Genomic DNA, 12630 nt, shown 5'->3' with positions numbered 1-12630 from the left:
TTCATTTTCCTCACTGTCCCTCTTGTCTCTGAGAAGAGGTGGTCTTTCTCCTGATTAAGGTTAGTCTCTCTACCTGCTCTCCAGATCCTGTCCCTGCCTTTTCAGGAACCTTGCTTCATAATTAGTGTCTGATTTCATAACTTCTTTCCTTCAGGCTGTCAACATGCTTGGTTTTCTTCTGTTTAAATAAAATAACCCTTTTCTTATGCCATATGCAAAAATGAACTCCAAATAGATCTTGGACTTAAATGTAAGAGTTAAAACTATTAAATTCTTAGAATAAAACCTAGGAATAAACCTTCATGGTGTTGGGTAGGCAAAACCTTCTTAGATATTGCAGTCCTGTGCCCCATAATGATGTTTTAGTCAATGATGAACCCATAGATTATATTTAATGGTGTTTCCACAAGACTGTAATAGAGCTGAATTTCCAGTAAGAAATGGTAGGATATGTGGTTCCAGAGGAATTTTCTTTTCTGAGGGGTGTGGCAATAGATTGATTCCCTCTCACTCAGCACCTCAATTTTGCATGCACAGATGACATCCCAGTCAATCAGCCACAGAGGAGCCTGTCCCTGTGCTACGTATTTAGAGGGCGCTAGAGCCTCCCAGGTCAGCGTGATGGTCTTAAGAATATAATGCTGTAAGTTCTTTGTTGAGGATCTCAGATGCTGTACAAGGACACGGGTCCACAGGAGCTGCCTTACCAAGTGTTAAGTGCCCTTTAGTAAAAGCTTTCTGTGGTAGTGTGGAGCTCATTTGGGCCTGTACTTTGTGGAAGTCTTTGATGTAAAGCACAGATAAGTTTTATTTCTTCCAGACAGGGTCACTGGAACCAAAAATATATTTCCCAAGTCAAAATATTGAACTCTCAGTTCCATGCCCTCGCCATGTTAAACGCTCTTTTGATTTTTTATAAATACCATCAAGTTCCTCAACCTAACCATGGCTCCCACATGCAACAGCCAAAACACACTGTCCAGACAAACCCCTATGTTCCTTATTTCCGTCTAAATGTCTTATTCCTACTGATGCTCCGGCCACCTTTCACTGCCTCCTGACAGTCACGATTAAGGTGATCTGCTCTTTACCCCTCCAGTTTCTCCCTGAGATTTCCAACCAATCCAGCCCACATCTCTGTTCATGGAGCAACATTGCCAGCTTTGATGCTGTATTCTACCCTGTCAGGAGGAGGCAGGGGGAAGTCCGTAGTGGGGCACAGTAATGCCCTAAGTCTTCACATTCTCTCACCTTTCCATCCTGACCCACCCAGAGCTTCCAGTCCTGCAAGCTCCATTCATGGTGAGTGCTGTATGTAGGTGTGCCATTTTTTACCTTATTTTTTTAATCCTCACCTGATATACTTTACTGTTTTAGAGGGGGAAGAGGAGAGAGAGAGAGAGAGAGAGAGAGAGAGAGAGAGAGAGAGAGAGAGAGAGAGAGAGAGAGAGAAGCATTCATGTATGAGAGAAACATCCATCAGTTGCCGCCTGTACACATCTCATTGGGGATTGAGACCAAAATCTAGGTATGGGCTTTGACTGGGAATTGAACAGGCAACCTTTTGGTTATCAGGATATGCTCCAACCAACTGAGTCACACTGGCCAGGGTCGCATTTATCTTTTATACTGTGTTTTTATTGTATATTTCTATGTTTAGATGTACAGATCTCGTGTTATAGTTGCTTATAATATGCATTACAGTAATATGCTGTACAGGTTTATAGCCTCAGAGCAATAGGCTATACCCGTGGTCATCCAACTGCGGCTCGCGAGCCACATGCAGCTCTTTGGCCCCTTGAGCGTGGCTCTTCCACAAAATACCACGGCCTGAGCAAGTCTATTTTGAAGAAGCGGCGTTAGAAGTTTAAGTTTTAAAAATGTGGCTCTGAAAAGAAATTTCAGTCGTTGTCCTGTTGATATTTGGCTCTGTTGACTAATGAGTTTGCCAACCCCTGGACCGTAAGGCATAGGGTCCGCATATGATGAAATCGCCTATGAGACATTTCTCGGAAGTATCCCCATCACGAAGGGATGCATTAATGTATAACAAAAAATTAATAAATTGGACTTGATTAAAATAAGAAACTCCATCTAAGTGAGAAGACAGCTCACAGACTAGGAGAAAATATTTGCAAAAGACAGATGACCTAGTTAAACTATAGTTTAAGGATCTGAACAGACATTTCTCTGAAAAAAATATACAAATGGTCAATAAGCATATGAAAAAATGCTCACCATTAGCCCTCAGTGATGTGCAAATCAAAATCACAGTGAGATATCACTGCACAGGGATGGCTATAATGAAAAACAACAACAACAACAACAACAACAAGATATAAGAAAGAACGAGTGTTGTTGAGGATGTGGAGAAATTGGAAATCTCCTGCATGGCTGGTGGAAATGTTAAATGTTAAGCCTCTATGGAAAACAGTCTGGCAGTTCCTCAAGCTGTTAAACAGATTTACCATATGATCCAGTAATTCTACCCCTAGATTTAAACCCGAGAGAAATGAAAACATATATCCACACAAAAACATGTACGGTAATGTTCATAGCAGCAATATTCATAAAAGCCAAAAAGTGGAAACAATCCAAATATCCATCAACTGATGAATGATAAAGAAACTGTGGTATAACCAAACAATGCAATATTACAGTATTTGACAATAAAAACCACTGTACTGATGCATGATTCAACATGAAAGAAGTCAGCCACTAAAGATCACATATTGATTTTATATAAATTATTACATGTATATAAAATCTATAGAGATATAAAGTAGCTTAGTGGTTTCCTGGGGCTGGGTAGGGATAGGGAGGGTTGGAGTGATGAAAATGTTCAAAATTTATGATGGTTGCACAGTGCTGTGAATATACTAGAAATAATTAACCTCTCTGGCCTTTGACATTGTTGACTATTCTTTTACTTTCTTAACTCCCTGTTCCTTTGGTTTTCATAACAGAGTTCGGCCATTGCTCTGCCACTCTCTCAGACATTTCCTTCTCGTCTCTTCTCACCAGCTTGTTCTTCCAGGTGCTGTTGGGTTTCCATTTCATTCTTTGTCCAAGGCTTTTAGAACTACTTGATTGCTTGTTACTTTCCATTCTATTTCTTTAGTCCAGGCAAGTAAACTGAGGAACATTTACTTATCTCCATCTAAATATCCCACAGGTCTTAAGTAGTTTCCCTCTGAGATCCGGCTTTATTTTAATTTTTTTTCTTTTAAATATATTTTATTCATTTTATACAGAGAGGAAGGGAGAGAGATAGAGAGTCAGAAACATCGATGAGAGAGAGTCATCTATCAGCTGCCTCTTGCACACCCCCCACTGGGGACGTGCCCGCAACCAAGGTACATACCCTTGACCGGAATCGAACCCGGGACCCTTCAGTCCCCAAGCCGACGCTCTATCCATTGAGCCAAACCAGTTCCGGCTTTAATTTTTTTTAATTGGTTTTAGAGAGAGAGGAATAGAGAGGGAGGGAGGGAGGGAGTGAAAGAGCGAGAGCGAGAGCGAGAGCGAGAGCGAGAGCGAGAGCGAGAGCGAGAGAGAGAGAGAGAGAGAGAGAGAGAGAAACATTGATGTGAGAAACATCAGCCACCTCTGGTACACACCCTTATTGGGACTGAACCTGCAACCTGGGCGTGTCCCTGACTAGGCATGGAACCGGTGATCTTTCAGTGCAGGGAGGATGCTCAGATCTGGCTCTCCTATATTGCCTATACTACCAAGTCATTTGAGTCAGAAGCCTGGGAGTCTCCCTCACATGGAGTGAATGTCATGTAGATGCATCTCTTACAGCTGCCCTCATACCCATATATACTGCTACTTTAGTTCATCTTTAGTTTATCTTTCACTGCCTCTAAGCTCCTTGAAATGAGGGCCCACGTGTGTTTTCTTCATCACTGCCTATAATACCTGGCATGGTATGTTATATAAATACAGGGTAGGGCAAAAGTAGATGTATAATTGTGCATATACAAAACACGGAGTTAATTATTATATTATTATTTATTAATTATTGTATTGTATTTCCCATATGAACAACTATTGTACAAACCTACTTTGCCCCACCTTGTATTTGTTGATTGAATAAATGAACTAACAAGTAAACTTGTCCTCCTAGTTTTCTTCCCTCTGGTCTATTCTTGCTGGGGTTTTATTTTTGTTTTACATTTTTTATTAAATTATTATCTGTGTACATATTTTAACATTGCCCCCCCTCCCATACATACCCTCCCTCCCCATGTTTTTTTCTTGTTGAAATGCAAACCTAATAGTATTTTTTGCTTAGAACAATAAAATGATTTCCCACTGCTTAGAGAATAACGCTTAAGGCCCTGGCATACAAGGCCCTCCTTGATGTGGCTCCTTACTGCTTCTCCGGTTTTCTCTCCAGCTACATGGATCTGTCTTCCCTGAACTGGCCATGCTTTCACATATGCTGCCTTACTCCTGGAAAGCTCTCTGTTCTTTCTTGAATCCCATTACTCTGGAGAGATCTTTAGAGAGGAAGGGAGGAGAGAGAGATAGAAACATCAGTGATGAGAGAATCATTGATCGGCTTTCTCCTACTGGGGAATCAAGCTGCAACCCAGGCATATTCCCTGCCTGAGAATTGAACCATGATCTCCTGGTTGATTCTCAACCACTGAGTCATGCCAGCTGGGCGTGGAGAGCTCTTACTACCCTTCCTAGAGTAACTTCTGTGAAACTCCCCTACCTCACTGATGCAGAGCTGAATCTTGCATGCAGCTCTCTTAAGCATGTGTTACTTGTGGTGTAACATGATTTGTTTAAGCATTTTCTTGTCTATGAAGGGCAAGGACTGAGTCTCACTTATTTCTGTATCCCCATCACACAGTGTTGCACTCAGTGCCTACCACAGAAAGCACTCAATAAGTGTCTGATTAAGTGAATGAGTTGGAAATCAGAATAGGTTAAGAGTCCTAGTTTTTCTGGCTATGTGGCTTTTTAAACACCTGTCTTCGGTGTACCATCTGTGAATGATACACAAAAGGTACCAGTGAGAGAGTGATGGATCACAAATCCATCATCACAGCAGGGCAACCATCAAAAGTGTTGCTGATGGTGGGTCATATACATTATTCTTGTATGTCCCAGGCATGCTACTGGACACACATGCATATCAGAATGGCTATTTAGTATAATGGATTGATCAGCCTAATACTTAATGGCATAAGAAACATTAATTTGAGCCAAACTGAGTACAGCTAGATGGATGACATTCCCTTATCCGGTCACAATCAATTGGCCTGTAGCTTTAACTGTAAGTTAGTCTTAACGTTCTCATTATCTTCTTGTCCATTGGGAACTTCTGTTGATTACCATCTCCCTGCCACCTATTTAATATAACACTCTATAGTTACCACTTATATGTATAAATTGGTAACACTTCCCTGCTGTGTCTTGTCTTTCTGTTTTTTTTACACTTAGTCTAGCTAAGGGAGTCATCTATATTAACCTAAATTTTAGTCTGGATTGTGACTCGAACCAGCCAAGCTTTTTTTTGCTGGAAAGAAACCAAATCTCTTTACATCACTGAATCAAATCTAGTAGACTGTGATGAAAGGAGTAACAACAACATCAGAAGACAAAAGGCCTCTCACATAGAATTTTGAACTAAAGTCACATATTGAACAAAAGATATTTAAATTAACCACTGAACAAAGTAAGAGCTCTTCAAAGGAAACAGGGCTCTCTGCCAAGCCCCTAAAAATGCCCCCAGGCCTCTTATTCATTCACTTACTGCCATTATTTCAGTTTCATGTCTAAGGATGCTTTATTTCTTATCTCATTCTCTTCCCACCACCTAGTGGACACATAGTTGGCACTAGTCCGTTTATTGAATTGAATGGGGTTGAGCGGCAAGAGTTAGAGGCAATTCTTTGAAGAAGAAAATAAAAGAGAAATAATTTTAGCGGTGAATAGAAACAAGAAATTTGAGTTTCAGCAATGGGATAAAGTTTGGAAAAAAATAAAATGTATCTGCTATAAAGTCAGATTATTTTGCAAGGGTTATTTTTAAACGCTGACCTGGAAAACTTACGCAGAACTTAGATATTACTAAGACCTGTATGTCATTCTTTTTTTCTGTGTGTGTGTGTATGTGTGTGTGTGTGTGTGTGTGTGTGTGTGTGTATGTGTATGTGTTTCAAAAATATTTTTATTGATTTTTTAGAGAGAGAGGAAAGAGAGAGAGAAACATCTAGGTGAATCATCTTATCAGCTGCCTCCTGCACACCCCCCACCAGGGATGGAGCTGGCAACCTGGGCATGTACTCTGATGGGGAATCAAATCAGCAACCTTTCGTGCATGGGACTACGTCCAGTCAACTGAGCCACACTGGCCAGGGCTGGTGTTTTTTTGTTTTTTGTTTTTAATCCTTTAACATATAGACTCCCCCCCCCCCCTCCCCCCCCCAGAGTGTCAGCTTTATTTTAAGGTTAAAAAAATCAGGCATCTACTTCAGTTTAATTTCACATTCAAAAAACATATTGATAAAATATATAGGAAGGGAGATCTTTTAAAATTTGCATTTATTAATCATTTTATATTTGTCTTGTTCCCCAAAAGAATTTGAGGTAGTAAATGAGGACTTAAGGTAGAAAAGATAAATTTATTTATTTAATCCTCAGATCAGGATATGTTGAGAGAGACAGAGAGAGAAAATATTGGTTGGTTGTGCCCTGACCAGGGATTGAGCCCTGTATAGGACTATACTCCAGCCAACTGAGCCACACCTGCCTGGGTGAAAAGATAAATTTAAAGGTGAAATTTATTTATCAGAGAGCTAAATAAAACTTGGTCCACTCACAGTAGATAAATGAGACAACACCTAAAGAGATCACATAGTATAGAAGAAATGTTTGACTGATTACATGATTTATTTACAGTCCCGTTGCTGTTTATTAATTTGGCCAGACCTAGAAACCAAATCACCAAATTCCCATCCATGTGCTCTTAACATGTGTGTAGCAAAAGCATTTGGCTTGGCCAGCCAAGCGTTTTAATTACCTGGTGCTCTACAGGTTGAGAATCATTTGTGAAGATTATAACTGACCTGCTCGTTTGCAGAGTTGTAGCCTATTTTAGGAATCGCATGCTTCCCCACCCTGAGGCTGACCTCCAGGAATAATGTCCTTCCACAAGCCATGAAGAGTCCCGCTCTCTAAGAAAGAGCATTTTGTGAGTTAATCCCTTTTAAGTGTTCTTTTCCTTCTCTTTGGAAGAGACGGGCGCTGATTTCTGACGGTGTGGGGAGAGCGGAGGACAGTGTGTTTCCTGAGAGCTGGCTGATGGCTGAGAAGCGGGCAGCTTCCTCTCTGGCTCTCCTAGACGGGCTTGCCGTCCTTCACAATAAGGAGAACCTTTCTGGTCCTGCATATTTTTAGAATCCGGCTTATTTGGAAGTTCTTGACTCGGTACTTCAGCGAGTGAACACTGATTTGGAAAGAACTAGGGCAGAGGATGATAACTTTTGAGTAAATGGGCATGTTAGGTTATATAATTCTCTCTGCCTTGACTTGGCATTCAGCTGAGTCAGGGTGTCCTTTCCAGCCCGGTGCTCTGCGGAAGCCACACCTGCCTGTCTTTCTTGTCGAGTCATTCACATGCTTAAACCACCGGAGCCTTTGCCTGTGTTCCTCTTTCTGCCTGGGCTGTCTGGTCTCTCTCTCCTCTGCCTGGCAACTTTAACCTTTCCAGGCCCAGCTCTCTACCCCCCTGCGCGCCCCCCCCCCCCCCCCCCCCCCCCCCCCCGCTTTTTGTGTGTGTGAAGATACTACATAGCAAAGGCAAAAATGAAGGATAATCTAGCAGCGGTGTGAGGAGTACATTAGAAGGAGGAGGGGTCTGGAGGCAGGAAGATCACTTTTAGGAGACAAAGTCCCATAGACCTGAGCTGTCCAGTATGGTAGCCTCCAGCCACAAATAGCAATTTAAGTGAAAACTAATTGAAAGAAGCCAATCTGAAAAGGCTGCATACTGTATGATCAATTATATGGCATTCTGGAAAAGGCAAAACTATGGAGACAGTAAAAATATCATTGGGTTGCCAGGGGTTTGGGGGCAGGGAGGGGTGAATAGGCAGAGCACAGGATTCTTAGGGCAATTCTCTGTATGGTACCATAATGGTGGATACATGTCATTAGATATTTGTCAAACACCTAGAATATACAATACCAACAGTGAACCGTAATGTTAGCTATGAACTTGGCTGATTATGCTGTGTCGCTGTTAGATTCATCAATTGTAACAAATACCACTCTGGTGGAGGATGTTAATGCGGAGGCTTTTGATGGAGGGGGGCAAAAAGTAAGGAAATCTCTGTATCTTCCATTCAGTTTTGCTGTGAACTTAAAACTGCATAAAAGAATGCAGTTTAATTTAAAAAAATTAAAATTAAATAAAAGTAATAATTCAGTTTCACAGTTGCACTAGCCACATTTCAAGTGTTCAATAGCTACCGGTGGCTAATGGCTACTGTAGTGGGCAGCACAGTTTAAGTAGAACATTCCCATCACAACAGAAAGTCCTGTTGGATAGCATTGCCAAAAATTAACTCCCCAAGTGAAAATGGCAGTCATTCTACATAGTCATGTTTTATGTGTTGTGCCTTGAAACCTGGCCCATTCATTGTACCTGACCTATTCTAGGCTGAGTATATTGAAATGAGAGTGTTTGTGGATACTTTCACTGTAAGTATGAATGCAACCTAGAATACTAAATCAGATTTAGAGCCCATCACTTGAGTATCTTTTTATTATCTATTTCTATTTCTCACTTACCATCACTCTTATAAGAGAGACATAAAGTAATTAAATAAAACCAAAGAACTTATATGTATAATCCATGGACACAGACAATAGTGCTGGGAAGACCTGGGAAGTGGGGAGTGGGGTGGAAGGGTCAATGAGTGAGAAAAGGGGACATCTGTAATACTTTCAAAAATAAGGATAATTTTAAAAAAAAGTAATTAAATTAAATTAATTCCTTAGTAATTACCTTTACTGGGGTCAGAATATTTGTCTTAACTGTTCTGCCTGGTATATGATTTATCAAGAGCTTTTTATTTCTTTCCCTCAGTCTGCTCCCAACCCTTACCTCCAGTCTGTCCAAGAACAAGTCCTATTAATATTCGGTCTGCTTCCCAAAGAAGTAATTCTCCATTTTCACTTTCAAGTCTTGTTTTAAGTCACTGTCGTCTCTCTCCTGGATGATTACAATAGCTTCCTAACTGGTCACCCTGCTTCCCCGTGCCTGCTAAGATCACTTGTCCATGCAACAAGGAAAATGGCCATTTGGAAAGAAAAGTCAGATCATGCCAACCTCTCCTTTAGCACCTCTGCTTCCTCTTGTGCTTAGAAAATATTCCAAACACCCGAACCTGGCCGAAAGGCCTCTTTGTGATCTATCTAGCCTTGCCTTCTTACCCAACCTCGCCACCACCCCTTCCTCCTCACTGGCCTCCTGTGGCTCCTTAAATATATCCAAACTTTCCTTCCATAGGGCTTTTTTTTTTTTTTTTTTTTTTTGCGTCTGGACTGTTCTTTTTAAGTTCTGCATGTGTGGTTCCTTCTCAGCTTCAAAGCCTCAACTCCAATGTTACTTCTTCAGAGAAGCCGCCTTTGTCTATTCTTTCTAAAGTAGGCTTCCTCTACTCTACTCTATCGTGTCATCCTTATTATCTGGAATGATCTTGTTTATTTATTTATTTATTTACCTTTGTACTCGCTGTCTACTCCTACTCTCTCGGTGTATGTGTGTGTCTAAAATAAAAGGACTCTCCATGTATCTAAATGTGAATCTCCTTCTAGGCCTTTTATATATAACTTAGTGTGAGCTAGTGATTGTTTCTGAACATCATCTTTTACTTCATGATACCATGGCCCACAGCTTTTTACTATACTTGATCTTAGCCAAAAAGCAGAGAAGCCAGTGGCCCACAGCTTTTTGAATGGTTGATTTTAGTCGGGAAATATAGTGAACAATACATCTGGAAATATTCTGTCATGTTTTGATCTGAAAAACTCTACCAAACCAGCTGCTGATTTAAAAGGCTTTTATTTGCATACAGACAGTCTATTGTCTACAAAAGCACTGGCTCTTACACAGTATAATGTGTGTTGCTCTTTCTTAGCTATTAACTTGAGAGAAAAATCTTGTATTTATTAACTTATGCATGACTTGTATTCTCTGAGAATAGTTTATTGTGTTATTGCCTTCAGCTGCTTTACTGTGTTTTTAGGGATTTTTCTTATTCATTTTCATCTTTAAATTCAATCAAAAGTTAAGTAGTGGGATTGAGATACTTTCCATTCTGAGTTTATAAAATTTTACTGATTTCTGCATTAAAGTGGGGTTTATATTTATGATTTAACATTCTTAGGTAGCTTTATATTAATAGAATTGGTGAATTTCACCATTCACTATATTAAACTGTAAAGTATATGTGATATAGTGAAAGGGAAATTTACATCTAAGCCTTACATAGGAATAGTTTTGAAGAAGGTAAGTATGTCTATCATTTGTGGTATAATAAATACATATGCACAGACACACAATCTGGTTAGTGCGACTTTCAATATTTTAATATTTCAATATTTTTAAATTTTTGGCCTTTATCATTTAGATGATTTAAATAAAATGACAGATAAATTCTAAAATTATTAGGTAGAAAATATTTGTATCTAAGAAACCCCGAATAACATTTTAATATTAGTTTAAATTTTTACGGTTTTAAAAAAAATTGATTTGAAAGAGAGAGGAAGGGAGAGGGAGAGAAACACCAATGAGAAAGAAACATTGATCAGCTGCCTCTAGCAGCCCCCCACCCCCTCACCAACCCCTCCCCACTGGGGACTTAGCCCAACCCCAGGCATGTGACCTGGGATTGAATTGTCAACATCTCTGTGCATAGAACGCCTCTCATCCAACTGAGCCACACCAGTGATTGGTATTAGTTTTTAAACTAAAAAAGTCTACATTCACATTCCAGAAAATTAGAAAACAGGAAATATAGATGCAAATTCACTCAAAAGTTTCACAAGAATTAATAAAAACACTGGTAACATATTTTATACTCTTTCACTGTTTTGCTTTATACATATGGCATTTTTGGTTTGTTTTGTTCACAGTGTATTATTTTTTATTCTTCTTTTTAAATGAAATATAATGACAAAAATTTTCCCATAGTGCTTAGTCTTTATAACCATTGTTTTAATAACCCCATAGTACTCAATCTAAAGATATATCTTAATTTACTTAAGTATTCCTTGTTGTTGGATAAGTTATTTTAAAAACACTTAGGCTTTCATAACTAACATGATAATGAATACTTTTGTGAATATTGTTATTACCATATTTGATATTATTACTTATAGGGTATATTCTCATAAGTGGAACTCCCAGATATGATATTTTTTATATTTCTTAACACACACTAACAAATGATTGTTAAAGAGAATATACCATTTTATTTTTTCATCATTAGGATGTAAAACTATTCCATTGCAGCATTTAGCATTATATATTTTTTTCTTTTTAAGTTGACCTTAAAAAGAATTAGGGGGGAAAATGTGCAGATTACTAGTTAAGTAGTGTATTTTCATATGTTTGGTTTCTAATTTCAGAGTCATAATTCCATCACTTATTTTTCCCAATTCAATAATTTTTCCCCTCTATAAACAAATTAGCATACCCACCTTGATTCAGGTACTTCGTGTGCTTTTTTAGAAACAAAGCAGTTTGTCAGTTAAACATGCACACATCACACATATATATTTCAATTAATATTTTTCCTCTGTGGTCAATGATGCCTTCTAAGTAATTAATCTAGAGAAGGGTTAATGCATTATTTTGTACTTCAGATTGTTATCCAAGTGTGTTGTGGAAGCATAGATGGGAGAAATCTTGATAATTGTAAAATATTCTGAAATTTTCTTTGAATTTAATTATTATAAAGTATATGTTTTAAATATGGTTTACTAAAAGTTTTTAAAGTCTAAGAATTCATATTTATATTGTGACTCTTCTTCCTCTCTAGGTTGGGAAAGAGACTGTTCAAACCACTGAGGATCAGATTTTGAAGAGAGATATGCCACCAGCATTTATTAAGTGAGTAAAATATTTTTTTTTTGTTGATAAGAATAATAATCCTGTTCTTAGGAAAGAAAAGTAACTGTTCAAGGAGCAACCTTTAAAATAATATAAACTGTGTTTAAAATTGAAATTTCAATTTTTCATCTTTTAACATTTAGGTTTTCTACTGCTGATTTTATTCATTTGTGTTAGGCATTTTAAACATTATTATTATTTTTCAAGACCACTGTATTTGAGGTTTATTTTTAATTATTTTTATTTGAGAGATAAATAGTTAGGTAGATATTTGTTGTTCCACTCATTTTTGCTCATTTATGTCTTCATTGTTTGATTGTTATATGTGCCCTGATTGGAGATTGTACCACAACCTTGGCATATCAGAACAATGCTCTAACCAACTGAGCTACCTGGCTAGGGCAACATAATTATTTTTAATAAAATCATGGCTTCTGAGTATTGTTTTCTAGAACAAAAAGGATTCAGAAATATTCTAATCTTAG

General features: G+C 38.5%; 1 protein-coding gene across 2 annotated transcripts in view; it reads left to right on the top strand.

Moving 5' to 3' along the window:
- The window catches only part of VCL (vinculin), a 109434-nt gene that overhangs the window by 28880 nt on the left and 67924 nt on the right, over positions 1-12630 (top strand). For both annotated transcript variants that reach the window (XM_036438187.2, XM_036438188.2), the window contains exon 2: positions 12075-12145. In XM_036438187.2, the coding sequence (XP_036294080.1) occupies positions 12075-12145 (71 nt within the window). The remainder of the gene's footprint in view (positions 1-12074; positions 12146-12630) is intronic.

The sequence above is a fragment of the Pipistrellus kuhlii genome, unplaced genomic scaffold, assembly GCF_014108245.1.
Source record: "Pipistrellus kuhlii isolate mPipKuh1 unplaced genomic scaffold, mPipKuh1.p scaffold_m20_p_15, whole genome shotgun sequence".
In the NCBI taxonomy this organism is placed as follows: Eukaryota; Metazoa; Chordata; class Mammalia; order Chiroptera; family Vespertilionidae; genus Pipistrellus; species Pipistrellus kuhlii.
Note: the sequence above shows the minus strand (reverse complement) of the source record. Positions and strands in the feature narration are given on the sequence as shown.